The sequence below is a fragment of the Phacochoerus africanus genome, chromosome 3, assembly GCF_016906955.1.
Source record: "Phacochoerus africanus isolate WHEZ1 chromosome 3, ROS_Pafr_v1, whole genome shotgun sequence".
Lineage (NCBI taxonomy): Eukaryota > Metazoa > Chordata > Mammalia > Artiodactyla > Suidae > Phacochoerus > Phacochoerus africanus.
This window is the reverse complement of record NC_062546.1, coordinates 53,565,842-53,582,315: the sequence shown is the minus strand read 5'-3', so window position 1 is coordinate 53,582,315 and position 16,474 is coordinate 53,565,842. Positions and strand designations below refer to the sequence as shown.

General features: G+C 45.7%; 1 protein-coding gene across 1 annotated transcript in view; it reads right to left on the bottom strand.

The window, feature by feature from the left end:
• ZMAT4 (zinc finger matrin-type 4) overlaps positions 1-16,474 on the bottom strand; it is a 404,068-nt gene that overhangs the window by 312,598 nt on the left and 74,996 nt on the right. Inside the window, exon 2 of the mRNA XM_047770379.1 lies at positions 1,724-1,829. Within this exon, the coding sequence (XP_047626335.1) occupies positions 1,724-1,825 (102 nt within the window). The 5' untranslated portion in view covers positions 1,826-1,829. The remainder of the gene's footprint in view (positions 1-1,723; positions 1,830-16,474) is intronic.

The following is a 16,474-nucleotide window of genomic DNA, read 5'->3' as shown; positions in this document are numbered from 1 at the left end:
GATGATTAAAAATGGAACCCAAAAGTCTAATAAAGGAAGAGGCTTTATTAGATTAGATTAGAAATTCCGTAAGAGAGGCTACGGAATTTCAGAGCAGGGATGAATTCCCTGATTTTCCTTCGCTGGGGAAATGGAATTAATAAAATCACATGTGTTTACAAAGCAACATCTATAGGCTTTAGAAATTCTTAATTTCCAAAGATAGCTATCTTCTGTTTGAGATGATGCTTTTAGGTTTCCATTTACTTCTTCTTACACTTGACTGCCTATTGACAAAAGACTACGCTGACTTTTTTCCACAGGGGCTAATTTTTAAGTTTTCTCTGAAGAGCAAGTTTTATTAGCCTTTACCCAAATATGGCTGCCATGGAGTTAATAATGAAAAAGCAACATAATTTCACACACTGGGCACACTGTACAGCTTCCAAAGTGATTTCACAAATACCATTTCAAGGAGGTCTCCTCTGGTCGCCACAAAACCAGGAGGAGAACACGGGGTCAGATGAACGCCTGGCTGAATGTTGATGTGTGCATCTGATTATGATTCTTTTCATCGTGCACAGAGGAATCTGAGGCTCAGAGGAGTTTGCTGAGTGACAATGACAACTGGCATTTTTCAGACGTCAGACAAAAAGAAAATTGCTGGCTAAGCCCTTCAATCTAAAATTACTTACAAATTATTACCCTTGAAAGCTCATGTTCTCACTGGTATGTGTTCTAACGGCCCTGAGCAGCATCTCAGGGCCCCAGCCTCCCCACTTCCTCCGATTGAGGCATCTCATTCCCTCCCAGAAACTGGTACCATCTCTCTTCTCATCCTCTCTTCCCCAATAAAGGATCAAAAGACAGCCATTTGAACTTCCATCCTAAAAAGCCAAAGCCACTGAATTATGTTCTTCAAGAGTATTTGGGGGTTCCTGCTGTGGCACAGCAGGTTAAGAACTCGACAAAGTGTCCTTGAGGATGTGGGTTGGATCCCTGGTCTCGATCAGTGGGTTAAGGATCTTGAGGTGCTGCAAGGTTCGGTCTAGGTCACAGATGCGGCTTGGATCTGGCATTGCGGTGTGGCTTGGGCCAGCAGCTACAGCTCTAATTCAACACCTGGCCTGGGAACCTCCAGGTGCTGCAGGTATGACGGTAAAAAATTTAAAAATAAAAAAATAAAAGAGTATTTGGGCTTTAAAATTTGTTATCACTCTGCCAGGGAAGACTTTTTGCTGACAAACATTTTTAGGGCAGCAGCCATAAGGTGGAAGGACTCTGGTGCTGAAACACTGACACTGCCCTGTTTCCCGCAGGGATTAAGAAAGGTCCTCTGAGCTCTTCTTCAGGGTCAGAGACAGAAAGAGAAGCTGGCACTAATGCATCCTTGCCTGTGTCCCCGGGATGAGCAATGACACATTTAACAAGTAGAGAAAGCCCACTGGGTCTCCAGGGGCTGAGGAACAAAAGGGAAAAGCAGAAGCTGGGAAGCAGCCAAGGGCCCGAGATGACAATGTCATCGTCGTTGTCATGTCCTCTGTCCCTGTGTGCCCCGCCCTCGCCCCAGCTCCAACCCAACGCACGCGCATTTGTCCCCAGCCGGACCTCAGACTGTACAGGCTCAAGCCCTGTGGTTCTTAAATCCTGCTCCAAGTCCCAAAGGGGGTGCTCTCAAGTCCCATGGCCACACCCCAGGCTGCTCCTTCTTCCAAAGACCCTGAGCGCGAAACGCTGTTCTTACCTCGTAGTGGGCCACTCGCTGAGATTCCGATATGAGCTGCGCACTGCACACCTTGCAGTAACTGTCTGTAAATAAATCCTGATCGATATCGGAGGACTTCATCAGGCTAAAAGAGAATCAACAGAAGAGAAGAAAAATGAGTTCACCGCTTTGATGTTTACTCAGGACATTATGCATATGAAGAAGCCGGGAGCAAAGGATCCCATCCAGCCATGGTGACGGTGCTTAGCTTCTGAGATCAGACGAGATAGGGTGCGTTCTGGGTGGTATGGCCCATAGACCAAACTTAACCACCGTAACCCTTGGGGCTACCATGTCAATCAACCTTAGTGTCCAAATGGCCATTTTCTTTCTTTTTTTTTGTTGTTGTTGTTGTTGTTGTTGTTGTTGCTATTTCTTGGGCCGCTCCCGCGGCATATGGAGGTTCCCAGGCTAGGGGTTGAATTGGAGCTGTAGCCACCGGCCTATGCCAGAGCCACAGCAACGCAGGATCCGAGCTGCGTCTGCAACCTACACCACAGCTCAGGGCAACGCCGGATCGTTAACCCACTGAGCAAGGGCAGGGATCGAACCCGCAACCTCATGGTTCCTAGTCGGATTCATTAACCACTGCGCCACGACGGGAACTCTGCCATTTTCTTATAACTGCCCAACAGCCTGGCTGCTACTCTGAAAAATGGAAACCCAGGTTTAGCTTCCTTTGACAAATCAGACTGACATCGAATGTATGACCAAGGATGTATACGAGCAGACATCTTCAAAAAAATTTATAGTACCAAGAAATGGTAAGCACTCGATAGATCCAAGAAGAGGAAATAGGTTGAGTGAATTTTGATACGTCTACACCCTAAATACTACCTGACTCCCCAATTCAAGCTCAGATCAAATCCTTTAAGAGACTCTTCAGTGATACAGGGAAAAGTTTACCATTAAAACAAAGGTTGAGGGAGTTGCCTTCATGACTCAGCATTTAACGAACCCAACTAGGATCCATGAAGATGTGAGTTTGATCCCTGGCCTCAATCAGTAGGATTTGGTGTTGGCGTGAGCTGTGGTGTAGGTCCCAGACATGTCTCAAATCCTGAGTTACTGTGGCTGTGGTGTAGGCTGGTAGCTACAGCTCTGATTCGACCCCAAGCCTGGGAACTTTCTTGTGCTGCAGATGCGGCCCTAAAAAGAAAAAAAAAAAAAAAAAAACACAAAGGTTGATGAGTCAGTATTATGGACTCATTTTTAAAATGTATAGATGTTGGGAGTTCTCGTGGTGGCTCAGTGGTTAACAAACCTGACTAGTACCCATGAGGATGCAGGTTCGATTCCTGACCTCATTCAGTGGGTTAAGGATCTACCGTTGCCCTGAGCTGTGGTGTAGGTTGCAGACAAGGCTTGGATCTGGCATTGCTGTGGCTGTGGTATAGGCCGGCAGCTGCAGCTCCGATTCAACCCCTAGCCTAGGAATCTCTATATGCCACGGTTGCAGCCCTAAAAAGCCAAAAAAAAAAAAAAATGTGTAGATGCATAGGAAAATATTCCAGGAAGATTTAACAAAATGTTAACAGCAGTTATCTTTGCAAGGTTATAGGTAATTATGTAATTTTCTTGATTTTTATTTTTGTGTGTGTGGTAGTGCCGGTGGCAGGCAGAAGTAGTTCCCAGGCCAGGGATCCAACCTTTGCCACAGCAGCAACCAAGGCCACAGCAGTGACAATCTCAGATCCTTAACCCACTGTGCCACCAAGGAATGCCCAATTTCTTTAAAATTTCCTATAATAATCACACATTGCTTTTGTAGTACAAGGAAACATGTAGCTTTGTCAACAGCATTATAAGCAAAGTCAAATCGAGTTTTGAGTTCAAGAGCTCTACTAGGACAACTCAGGAGTTCCCATTGTGGCTGAGCAGTGACAAACCCGACTCATATCCATAAGGATGCAGGTTCAATCCCTGGCCTCACTCAGTGGGTTAAGAATCCTGAGTTGCTGTGGCTGTGATGTAGGCCTTTTGCTGCAGCTCCGATTCAACCCCTAGCCTGGGAACTTCCATAAGCCACAGATGCAGACATAAAAAGAAAGAAAAAAGTCAAGTCAAACTAAACTAGGAGTTCCAGTTGTGGTGCAGCGGAAATGAATCCGACTAGGAACAATGAGGTGGCAGGTTCGATCCCTGCCCTTGCTCAGTGGTTTAAGGATCCAGCATTGCCATGAGCTATAGTGTAGGTCACAGACATGACTCGGATCTGACATTGCTGTGGCTCTGGTATAAGCTGGCAGCTGCAGCTCTGATTTGACCCCTAGCCTGGGAACCTCCATATGCCGTGGTTATAGCCCTAAAAAGACAAAAAGACAAAAAAAAAAAAAAGACTAAACTAACTATAACTCTTTTTGCAAGTTTCTACCTTGTAAAAAGAGGAGGCCTGGAGAATCCCACTGAGTCTTCTACATTTAGAGCAGATGAAATTCACAAAGGCCACTTCCCACACCACCACTGAGCCCACAGAGGGGAAGAAACACATCCTCACATTCCAAACGCTAAATCAAAATGCAGCCAGGCTTCTCAGGTTTGTGAAAGTGCCCTGATATGGACGTGTCCCACACAGCTGACATGTAATGTCACCACCTTGGCAACACACACCAGCACCTCAGAATCCTCTCCTCCAACCCCCAAATCCTCTTCATCTTAACCTCCTCCCTGCCAGATTAAGAGTCAGGACTGTGCCAGACGGCATGCATGTGAAGAGGCAAGAGAAGTGCAGAAAGGGAGGCACCCTGAACCCCATCCTACCCTCACTGTACACATGACAATGTCCAAAGTCACACTGTCGATATTGGCCACTGCCACAAGTACTGTCCAGCATCCATGATTCCAACTTCCACTCTTCAAATCCATCCCAGTTCTAGCTGTGGGGACCTGGGTGAGTCACTAAACCCTCTAGAGCTCTGTTTTCTCCCTCTAGAAATTGAGATGTTATTTCCCACACCTCCTTAGAGAATTGTGGGGAAGATTAAAGGAGAAAGATAGAAGCAGGCACTCTACAAACTGTAAATCTCCCTCTAATTGAAAATCGTCATTATCACTTTTTTTTTTTTTTGCTTTTTTGGCCTCCCCACCCACCCACCCACCCACCGCCCATCCGGTATATGGAATTCCTGGGCCAGGGGTCAGATGTGAGCCCCAGTTATGACCTATGCCACACCAGATGTTTTAACCCATTGTGCTAGGCTGGGGATCAAATCTTCATCCTGGCACTGCAAAGATGCCACCAATCCTGTTTTGCCACAGCAGGAACTCCCGTGATCACTTTTTAAACGATATCCCAATATTGGTAAGATATTGGGCAAGGCTTGACTAATGCAACAAAATGAAAAATTGTACTTCACCTTAAGACATTTTATAAAATCATCTGGAGTTCCTGTCGTGGGTCAGGGAGTTAAGGAGCCAACATAGTCTCTCTGAGGACATGGGTTCAGACCCTGACCTCGCTCAGGGAGTTAAGGATACAATATTGCTGTGGCTGTGGTATAGGCTGGCAGCTGCAGCTCTGATTTGGCCCCTGGCCTGGGAACTTCCATATGCCACAAGTGCGGCCCTAAAAAGATAAATAAATAAATAAACACATAAAATTTAAAAATAAAAAATCATCTAAATATTTGGGTCATGGGAATAAAAGTATCTGTCTGCAATAAAAGGCTGCCTGCCTCAACAACTCCACACTCACTTTCTACCTTGCCCTTGGCTGTCTTGGTTTAGGGCATTTGGCATTTTTATTAAGCAATTCAAAAGGATTCACAGTTTCTGCTGCCCAGATCAGGTTACCTCAGGTTTTCCAATGCCCTGAGTCCCTGTAGTAATTCCAGAGATTAAGGACCAGTGACCCTCACAGCTGATGTGGACCTGTTGTTTCTGGAAGAATCATTCTGGGCAGACAGCCTGGTCAGCCTGGTGTACAGCACCCACAGGGCCTGAAGATCCACTAACTTGCCCGGCAACCTGTTTGTTTGTTTGTTTTTTCTTTTAAGGGCCGCAGGTGCAGCCTACGGAAGTTTCCAGCTAGGGCTCAAATTGGAGTTGCAGTTGCTGGCCTATGCCACAGCCACAGCAGCTCAGGATCTGAGCCATGTGACCTATACCACAGGATCCTTAACCCACTCTGCGAGGCCAGGGATCCAACCCACATCCTCATGGATACTCGTCAGATTCATTACCACCAAGGCACAGTGGGAACTCCCTGTGTTAGGTACTTCTTAAGGCTGAGTCAAAATCTGCCCCACCGTAGATTTACTTAGTGATTCTTTGAGAACAACACAGAATAATTCTACTCTTCGTTCTCATGAGATCCACCCTTAAGTACTGAATATAGCTCTCTTCTATCTATTCCCAAACCCTGTCCTGCTTTATCATCTTAGTCTATGTCTCTTTTTCTTTCTTTTTATGGCCACACTTGGAGCATGTGGAAGTTCCTGGGCCAGGGGTTGAATCAGAGCTGCAAGTGTGACCTGCACCACAGGCAGGGTAACACCAGATCCAAGCCACATCTGCAACCTACACCACAGCTTGCACAAAGTCAGACCCTTAACCCACTGACTGAGGCCAGGGATCAAACCTTCATCCTCACAGGGACAACATTGGGTTCTTAACCCACTGGGCCACAATGGGAACTCCCATGTCTATCTTTTTATAGGCCATCTTCAAAAGCCGTGCCCAGAACAGAATGAAACATTCTGCATAGGATCACAAAACCAAATGGCCATCCCAAATAGCCATGGCCATTTGTAATGGTCCGTATTCACATCTTAGAATGCAGATGGAGAAGAGGGGCTTTGATGATGCAAGAATGTAGTACAACATTTCGAAATGTCAAATGGGGAAAGAAAGCTTAGTAAGGTATATTTTTGAAAGCAAGCTCCTATAAGTAGTTGTGTTTAAATATTATCATGTTCCCTGCTATTTCTAATAAAGAAGTGCCTGAAAATAGATTCATGGGTGACCTGGTTAATAGGAATCTCCAAACTCGCTGCACACTCCCTCCTCATTATACAACCAACTGCAGAAATCAAACACTGCGAAAGGATATTCAAGGTACGTGTCGGACCAAGTGAGGCCCGTAGGAGTCTGAGTCTCGGTAAAGCAGCTGTGCAGCAGAAATAGCTTTAAAGGCAGAATATAAAATGTGTATCCTAAAAAAAAAAGAAATTCAAAGAGGAAGAGAATATCATGGCTTTTTCCACTGTTTTATGTAAGAATATTGAGGGAACCAACCCACATGCAATAAAATGGCAATAACGACCCCTCTCAAATCTGAAAGGCTAAAATCTGGAATCTGTAGAATACCTGAATAAGGAAAATTCCAGTGGGAGGCCATTAGTGGACAAGTGCCAGGCTGGTTTGTGCATGACACCTTTTCTCTAAGAAAAAAGAACGCTCTCTGCGTAGGTCACTTCAGACAACCAGAGGATCTGATTTATGATTCGAAGAGCAGAATTTCCAAGAGAGAGAAGGCTGTCACTCACTTCCCTCCTCCTGCTTGTTTAGAATAGAAATCTCAACTTCACAGGTCCTCAGAAGTTACAGGAAAACCTGGTCAGAAAAACACCAGAAAACCTGACCAGCCTTCCTTGGCCTTGTCCATGGTGCTGAATCCTCAGCCAGCTCAGAGAGGGTACTGAGTTATTGACCACCACCAGTCAGTACTACTGTCCTTCAGACCCAATGTGTGATGACCCTTGACTCTAGGAATACTCTGATTAAACTGAACTCTGAGGCATTGGGACATTGTGAAGAGGGAGGCAAAAGTAAGGGAAGGAAAGGGGGAGGAGTTTGACTTCCTGGATTTGAAAGTTACCTGCATAAAAGCTTCCTCAGGGAGTTTCTGTCATCATGATGCAGCAGAAATGAATCTGACTGGGAACCATGAGGTTGCGGGTTCAATCCCTGGCCTCACTCAGTGGGTTAAGGATCTGGCATTGCTGTGGCTGTGGTGTAGACTGGCAGCTACAGCTCCAATTAGACCCCTAGTCTGGGAACCTCCATATGCCATGGGTGTAGCCCTAAAAAGACAAAAAAAACAAAAAACTTCCTCAATGTCACCCATCCAGGCACATTCCAAAGCAAACATGGCAGTTTTGAATAATCTATCATTCTTCTGTATTCACATACGAAAGGGCTACCGATATTTCAGTAAAGGAAAGGCCTAGAGTAGAGTTGGAAGTGATATTAGACTAGGAATATGATCAGATTTTTCTCACTTGCTATCCCAGGACTCTATGCAGCCAGAGACCTATTTAAATGCGTAGCAATGACAGTGTAAGACTCGGAGAAGTTGCTCAGGATAATAAACACAGAAAATCTAGAGGGGGGAGATTTGTTTATTTAGTAATGGTTATTGCGAATCTATTATGTGTGTGAGACACCAAGATAACAGAAGGCACAACTCCTGTCTTCCAAATATTGATGAGCTATTGAGCGAGAAAAGAGATAACACGCCAAATACCTAAGGCACGGGCACCAGGTGGAATCTGGCTGCTAAAAAAAAAAAAAGTGCTACAAGATTTGAAGAGATAAGAGGTATGATAGCAAACTCTTCAAGGGAGTTTTATAAGAGCTTAAAATTTAACAATGGATAGGATTAGGAGTTTCCATTGTGGCTCAGTAGATGAACCGTAATAGTGTCCATGAGGACATGGGTTCGATCCCTGGCTTGCTCAGTGGGTTAAGGATCTGGCATTGCTGGCAAGCTGCTACATATGTAGCAGATGCAGCTCAGATCCCGAGTTGCTGTGGCTGTGGCATAAGCCAGCAGTTGCAGCTCTGATTTGACCCCTAGCCTGGGAACTTCCATATGCCATAGGTGTGGCCCTACAATAACAAAAGAAGAAGAATAAGGGGAAGAAGAAGAGGAAGGGGAAGAGGAAGGGGAAGAAGAAGAATATATAGGATTAGAATGGAGGGAAAGAGATTCCATCTCAAGAGTTAATTCTCTTCCCTGGCACAAAAAAAAAAAAATCTTACTCTCAGTAGGTATAAGAAGATCTTTACAAAGGGCATTGGTGGGGCTAATTTGGGATTATGCAGCATAAGGGGAAGAGGCAGCAAACTGCAAGGAAGCACAAGATCCAGACAGAAGGATGAGAGTCAGGTCTGCACATGTTACTCAAAGGTGCAAGGAATGGCCTTTTCCAGAATCTTCAAATGCTGATAGGACATCTTCCTTTCTGCTTCTTTCTGCTCCTCAAAAGCAGATTTCAGGAGCATGGGCTGAAAACCCAAAGAAACCTGAGGCTTCCTGGCCAAGATTAATATCTTTCATTTCATTCCATTTCTAATAATGGTAAAATAGCTTCTGACTCAAAGATCCCCAAACCCCATATAGGACTCTTAGGAGGAAAACAAGACATTAGCTCAAATCCAAGTTTGGTGACTCGCCAACTAGGTTTCTGAGAAAGTTATATGTCCTTCTTGAGCCCTGTTTTCCTCATTTGTGAAATGGAAAAACACTCTCACGGGGTTACTGCGATGATTAGAGAAGATGTAGATTAAAAAAAGCACCTATGAAAGACTGCAGCATGTGGCAGGCACTCAAAAACAGATTACAAATATTATTAATTCTATATTATCATTATTCTTATGTTCAGGAGGGATGCTGTAAAATATTTAAGCCAAAAAATGAATAAAACCACATGCAGGACTAAGGGGGAAGATGAACGCAGTTGGTGTGCTGAAATCCTAGCCTTTTTTTGCCATCACAGGTTTCTCTTTGGTATTAACAGTATCATCCACAGAAATGTCTTGTTTCCACGGAATTCCAGTGCCTGCTGATGCTCAGACATTACACCTGCGAAAATCCCCATACTTCATGAATGTTTAAAATCCGTTGTCACTGCCAGTAGGTGCTAAGAGTGGCAGATGGAGTGATTTGATGAGAACCACGTCCCACCCTCTCTCTTGTCCACTACTGCTCTTCTCCCTGTGACCTGCTTCCCAGGGGGACAAAAAGGAAATCACATGCCACCCAAAGTCTGGGTGCAGATCAGCTCTCTGCACCCACAGCCACACGCTACAGTGGCCCTGCCATGGCCACAGCAGTCAGGCTCCCCGGAATGGCATCTCCTGTCCCTTGGGGAGAAAAGAGAAGCTTGGACCCCCACCCCACCATTTGGAGTGAAAATGCCCAAATCTTTGGAGTAAAAATGCCCAAATCCGCCACGAGGAGGCAGCCAGGGTGAGGGCTGAGCGGATGGACACAGAACTCGGTACCCAACTGCCACTTACAGACTTGTTACTCAACTCCTAAGCCTTAGTTTCTCATCCAGAAAATGAGGCTGATGACTCTACCTGCCTCTTGGAGGAATTAAATCGAGTGGTAAGGCCCTTTAGCACTAAGCCCGACTCAGGAGCACCACTTAATACGTTTATATAAGCAAAATAAAATCCTTATCCCTTCTGGGTCCAGAGCTTTCACAAGGGTCAGACACTGTTGGGAGTATTTTTAGATGCAATTCCTGATACTGCTGAGTTCACAGAGTCAGAGAGAGTGACAGTTTGGAAAGTCAAAAATGTGCCCCTAAGTGCAAGTGCAGTGCTTTGGTTGAAACTGGCTTGGGTCTTAAATCTTAAGGTTTTGTTTTTGTTTTTTGTCTTTTTAGGGCCAAACTCACAGCATATGGAAGTTCCCAGGCTAGGGGTCAAATCAAAGGTTAAGCCGCTGGCCTACACCACAGCCACAGCAACACAGGATCCCTGATCCACAGAGCGAGGCCAGGGATTGAACCCGTATCCTCATGGTTACTCATTGGATTCATTTCCACTGCACCATGACGGGAACTTCCCCTTTCTGCTTTATCTTTAAATACCTTCTGGATTGTATGCTCTTGTACATGAGCACTATGAGACTGTGTCTGTGACCTACATCACAGCTCGAGGCAAAGCTGGATCCTTAACCCATTGATCGAGGCCAGGGATTGAACCCGCATCCTCCTGGATACCAGTCAAATTCTTAACCCTCTGAGCTGCAACAGAGGCTTAAATCCTATTTTTAAAAAGCCAGAGAGGGAGAGAATGAACAGAGAGTAGGTTAATTGATCTTACAGGTGAGATTTGGAGTGAAAATGCCCAAATCTTTGGAGTAAGAATGTCCAAAGCATTTCAGCACAGTGAGCCTTTCAACCTCTCCTATTGTCTGTCTCAGGAGTATCATTAAAAATCTGAAAATGGAGTTCCTGTTGTGGCTCTGCTGTTTAAGAACCCAACTAATATCCATGAGGATGTGGGTTCCATCCCTGGCCTCACTCAGTGGGTTAAGGATCCAGTATGGCCTTGAGTTGTGGTGTAGGTGGAAGATGTAGCTGGGATGCAGTGTTGCCGTAGCTGTGACATAGTCCGGCAGCTGCAGCTCCAATTCGACCCCTAGCCTGGGAACTTCCATATGCCACAGTTGTGGCCCGAAAAAAAATAAATAAAAATAAAATTATTAACATCCCAAAGGCTTTTGAAAGGGTTCCTGTTTTGTTTTACCAATACTTGGAGTGGTTCCCTACTAAGAGGAGGAAAGTTATAAGAATTGGCACCAGTCCATTTTCAGCAAAAAAAAACAGTAAGGCCGGGTCTGCTTCTTTGTGATCTTTCAAGGTTTTTATTTTTGGTTTTCTTTCTTTTTTGGCCACCCCCCAGCAAAGTTCCCAGGCCAGGGATCAGACGTGAGCTGTGAACCAGGGATCAGATTCAACCTACACCACAGCCGTGACAATGCCAGATCCTTTAACCCACGGTACTGGGCCGGGGATCCCATCTGCGCCCTAGTGTAGCTCCAGAGATGCTGCCGGTCCTGTTGCATCACACTGGGAACTCCTAGAGTTTTTATTCCACTTGCAAAAGGGCCCTGAACTGGAACACACTTTTGGTGTTTTTGTGACTGTGGCCCAGTCTTTGCTCCCACGCCCTTTCAGGCCCTGCCACTGTCCCAAGGGCAGGCAAAACACCTTACTCCCTGGTCTCCCTGGCATCAGAAGAGAAGGATTTAGAAGACAAACAAGTAACTCTGCAAATATCCACACAGTGACTGCCCCACCCCACCCCCCACATCTAGGGCCCAGGAGCCCCCACAGACAGGCTAGAAGCAGGGTCAGTCTTGTCCCTTCGCATCTTTCTCCACGTGAAGGTGGGGGATGCAGGGCTGGTTACTGTGGCAGCAGACCAAGTAGCATTACAAAAAAAAAAAAAAAATGACCATAGAAAGTGCTCCAGAAATGGAAACATATTGGTCTCCCAGGAAATAGCACCCAAGGGAAAAAGGGGCAGAGAGCAAACAGATGGAGTAGATGCCTGACCCCAGCTCTCGGGGGCTGCAGACCCAGAACACCCGCCACCCCAGGTGGCCAAACAGGGAATCTGGAACCTGTGTGAAGTGGCTGAGACCAGGGTGAACACAACCAGCTTGAGGAAGTTTTTGATTTCCTGGTCGGGGGATGAAGCCCTTTCTTGTGATTGGACACTGCCTTCCACCTTCCTAATGATGCTCAGATAAAGGAATGTGGTGGTCCAGGCTCCTCACTGTATATTGTCCAAGTGCAGGTGCAAGCCCTGCTTTCCAGCCTGAGCTTTGGAGAGAGAGAGAAAGGGAACTTTCCACACTGCTCTCTTCTCCCGCTTGGCATCGCCAGGAGCTGCAGAGCTGACTCACACCGCTTGAATAATTGCCTTTTAATGGCACCATTTTCTTCCCTTGTAAAACCAGGCTCTGAGATCCTGACTCAGAGGCATTGGCCTCTGCTGGGCCCAGGGCCATGGAACCATATTTGTCAGTCTCACCCACATATGGCACAGGCTGGTTGATGACATTGGGGGCAGAGAGCAGCACACATACCCCCAGCCAGGGCCAACCTCAGGGCATACACTTGTGCACCTTCCACTGTGAGGAGGTGTGTACGCCTGGCTCCTTGCCACTTCCGGCCCTTTGTACCTTGTCTGGATGTAGGATTCTGGTTTGTAGACTCCAGGGCGGGGCTGAGTGGAACCCAAGCTGCTGACAGCTCTGGCCCCTTAGATTTTCTATGAAATTCACTAAATAGCCTCTTCTCAATCCAGGATATTATATTATATTAGCCTCGCTAAGACCTCCCCCCCTTTACTCATCACTTGGGTTTTATTGAGCATTTACTATGTGCCTGTGCTGTTCTAGGCACTCTATTGGCCACAATGAACAGGCCCTCCAAGGTTCAGATCTCTCGAGAAGTTTCACACACTGACCTAGGCGCACACTATTCTACATGGCCAGATTCCCCGTCTCCTCTGACACATAAATAGAAAATGTGGAGTTCCTCTCGTGGCTCAGTGGTTAACAAATCCAACTAGGAACGATGAGGTGGTGGGTTCGATCCCTGGCCTCGCTCAGTGGGTTAAGGATCTGGCGTTGCCGTGAGCTGTGGTGTAGGTTGCAGACGCGGCTCCAATCCCATGTTGCTGTGGCTCTGGCGTAGGCAGGCGGCTATAGCTCCGATGAGACCGGTAGCCTGTAAACCTCCATATGCTGCAGGTGTGGCCCCAGAAAAGACCAAAAAAAAAAAAAATTTTTCACACCAGCTGGTATGCGGTAGTTAGCTCTCTCCCATGTATCATTCTAGAATCCTTACTTGTGCTAAGATTTCTTTTCTTTCCTTTTTTTATTTTTTTATTTTTTATTTTTTAATTTTTTTGCTTTTTAGGGTCACACCCATGGCATATGGAGGTTCCCAGGCTAGGGGTCAAATTGGAGCTACAGCTGCCGACCTAAGCCACAGTCACAGCAACGCAGGATCTGAGCTGCATCTGTGACCAACACCACAGCTCAAAGCAACACTGGATCCTTAACCCACCAAGCAAGGCCAGGGATCGAACCCACAACCTCATGGTTACTAGTCGGATTTGTTCCCACTGCGCCACAACAGGAAGGCCACCCTGCTAAGATTTCAATGTTGGCCCTTGGCCTCTGCCTTACAATGGGCAGAGGTGGGGGGTGGGTGGGCAGGTATTTCAAAGGGTGACAGCTCTTCTGGGTGGGTTTCCCAAAGGCCCTAGCAGGAGGCTGCTGAGGGGAGAGCCCATGGGGTGTGGCAATAACCAGCCATGAGCTCATCTACCCTCCAGCTGGGCAGCCTGATGGAGCACCTCCATCAAGAGAAACACCATTTCTTTTGCAGGATATTAATGCATCAACTCCAGCACCTCTGCAGTCACAGTGGGTCAGAAGCATTTTTCTTTCTTTCTGCTCTCTCAGAGGGGTGACATGGGTGGTAGGTGGAGAGCTTGGGTTTTCCATTGCTTTATCCCTTCAAGCCAGAGCAAACACAGAGCCCCCAGAATGTGAGGTAAGCCAGAGGCCCCAAGGAAAACAAAAATCACTAACCCACGAAGAGGAGGAGAGAAGAGAGAAAATATGAGGGAGGCGAGCTCACTTCTTATGCTTTCTGTCATTTGTTCCATTAAATGAAAGGGCTGTGCACCCAGGTGGAAAAGCCACTCGCATCTTAAGGAATAGGCTCCTGCCCCCTCCCCCACCACCACTCAGAGGAAGAAAAGCCAGCGTGGATTCCTCACTCCCCAACTTGCCAGCTGCCTGCATGGAGCAGGTGCACCCTCCAAACGGGTGGATTTTCTTAACAAGCTGCAAGACAACACGATCTTTCTCTTTAACAGTGGCTACAAGCCTGCAAAAACACGGGTTTGAAATAAGCATTCCATCACTGTAACTGGTTTACATGATTTATCTTCACAAGACCGCCCCTACTGAACCAGACAGATTGAGGGCAGATTCGAATGCAGCGGATCACATCCAGGGCTCCGAGGCGCAGTTCTGCACCTGTATCCAACTGCAGCGGGCCAAGCTGCTGCGGGGGAAAACCATCACTTTATTCTCATCCACACTCAAGGATGCTGCTGCCTGGCTGTCAGTCAGCCAGCGGACATTCTCAACCCCACACTCACTCCAGCCTGCTAACTCGGCTTCTCCGAGGATGTCTGTCTGGTCGGGGTTTGTTTGCCTCTTTTCTTAAAATCAGCAAACGTGTAGAATCCATGTAATAGTACCTGGAGTGGCCAAGAGGGGAAAACACAGGAATTAAAATGTTGCAAAGGTAGGGACTATCCCTCCTGACCAAAGCCTGCCTGCAGGTCTGCCCCTTCCGTGAAATCTTTCAATCAGAACTTCTTTTCCCATCTGAGTTGGTTGGAGATCTTGTGCCACTTCTTGCTTTGGGATGCAGCAAGAAGTAGTGGAAATAATGATGGGTTAGGGAATTCAGCGCCCAGGGGAAGCTGAGCATAAAAATGTAAGTGTATTGAGCTCATTAATAAACAATAAAGGGATTAGTAAAAATTCAAATATCAGACGATATCAAGTGTGGGTGAAGGTAATGGACACACAAGGGATATTTTATACATTTTTGATAGAAAGAGCAGTTTGAAATTTAATTTTATGTGTTATCTCAGCAAGCTAAGCATGCCAGCAACTGCACTCCTGGTTTACAGGCAAGAAATATTCTTGCTCATTGCACTACACGAGGCGTGTGAAGGATGATGATAGTAGCATTGTTCAAACAGAAAAACCTACAATCAGCACAACACGCATCAGCAGGAGAGGGCTGGATAAATGGGGGCAGAGTCACAACGTGAGTCAGGTACAGCAGCACCCAAGAACACGGATGATCTGTGGCAACCTAATGTCCACATAAGAAAAGGAAGTCATCATGTGCACGAGCTCCTTCCCACTAAATCAAAATTAAAAAAATGGGTCTGTCTTTAGGATGCATGTAAAGAAGATACAGCTCTGAAAATGTGTGGCCAACAAATGAGGACAGGATTCAGCATGGTGATTACCGCCCGAGGACAGGATGAGAGGTCAGGTTGACTACATGCAAGTTGTTCCAGAGCTTAACTTTGCTTTGGAAGTTGTTGTGGGGATGCTCATGCTGCTATTAAAGAGAGTAAATGATAGTGATGGTGATGATAATGATAGTGAGATAGGTAGATAGATAGATAGATAGATAGATAGATAGATAGATAGATAGATAGATAGATAGATAGATAATGGATAGTAGAAATATAGATGATAGACAAATAGGCAGATAGATGGTAGATGGACAGATGATAGATAGGTAGATAGATGATAGGGAGTTCCCATCATGGTGCAGTGGAAACAAATCCACCTAGGAACCATGTTTTGGATTCAATCCTTGGTATCACTCAGTGAGTTAAGGATCTGGTGTAGCTGTGAGCTGTGGTGTTATCCGGCAGCTGTAGCTCTGATTAGACCCCTAGCCTGGGAATCTCCATATGCTGTGGGTGTGGCTGTAAAAAGCCAAAATAATAATAATAATAATAAGGTAGATGATGGAAGGATAGATTGGTAGATAGATAAGAGATAGATGGATAATAGATGATAGAAAGATTAAACAATAGATGAGTAGATAGATAAGAGATAGTGGAGAGGTAGGTAGATAGATAATAGATGATAGACAGATAATGGACAGATGAGAAAGACTAGACAGATGGAATGATGGATGGATGGATAGATAGATGGATAGTAGAAAGAAAGACGATAGACAGTAGATAGATGATAGATGATTGATAAATAAGATAGATGATAGAAGGATAGATTGGTACATAGATAAGAGACAGATGGATAATGATAGATAATGGATAGAAGATAGATAACTGATGATAGATGAAATGATAGATAAATAGATAAGAGGTGGATAGGTAGGTAGATAGGTGATTGATAGATAA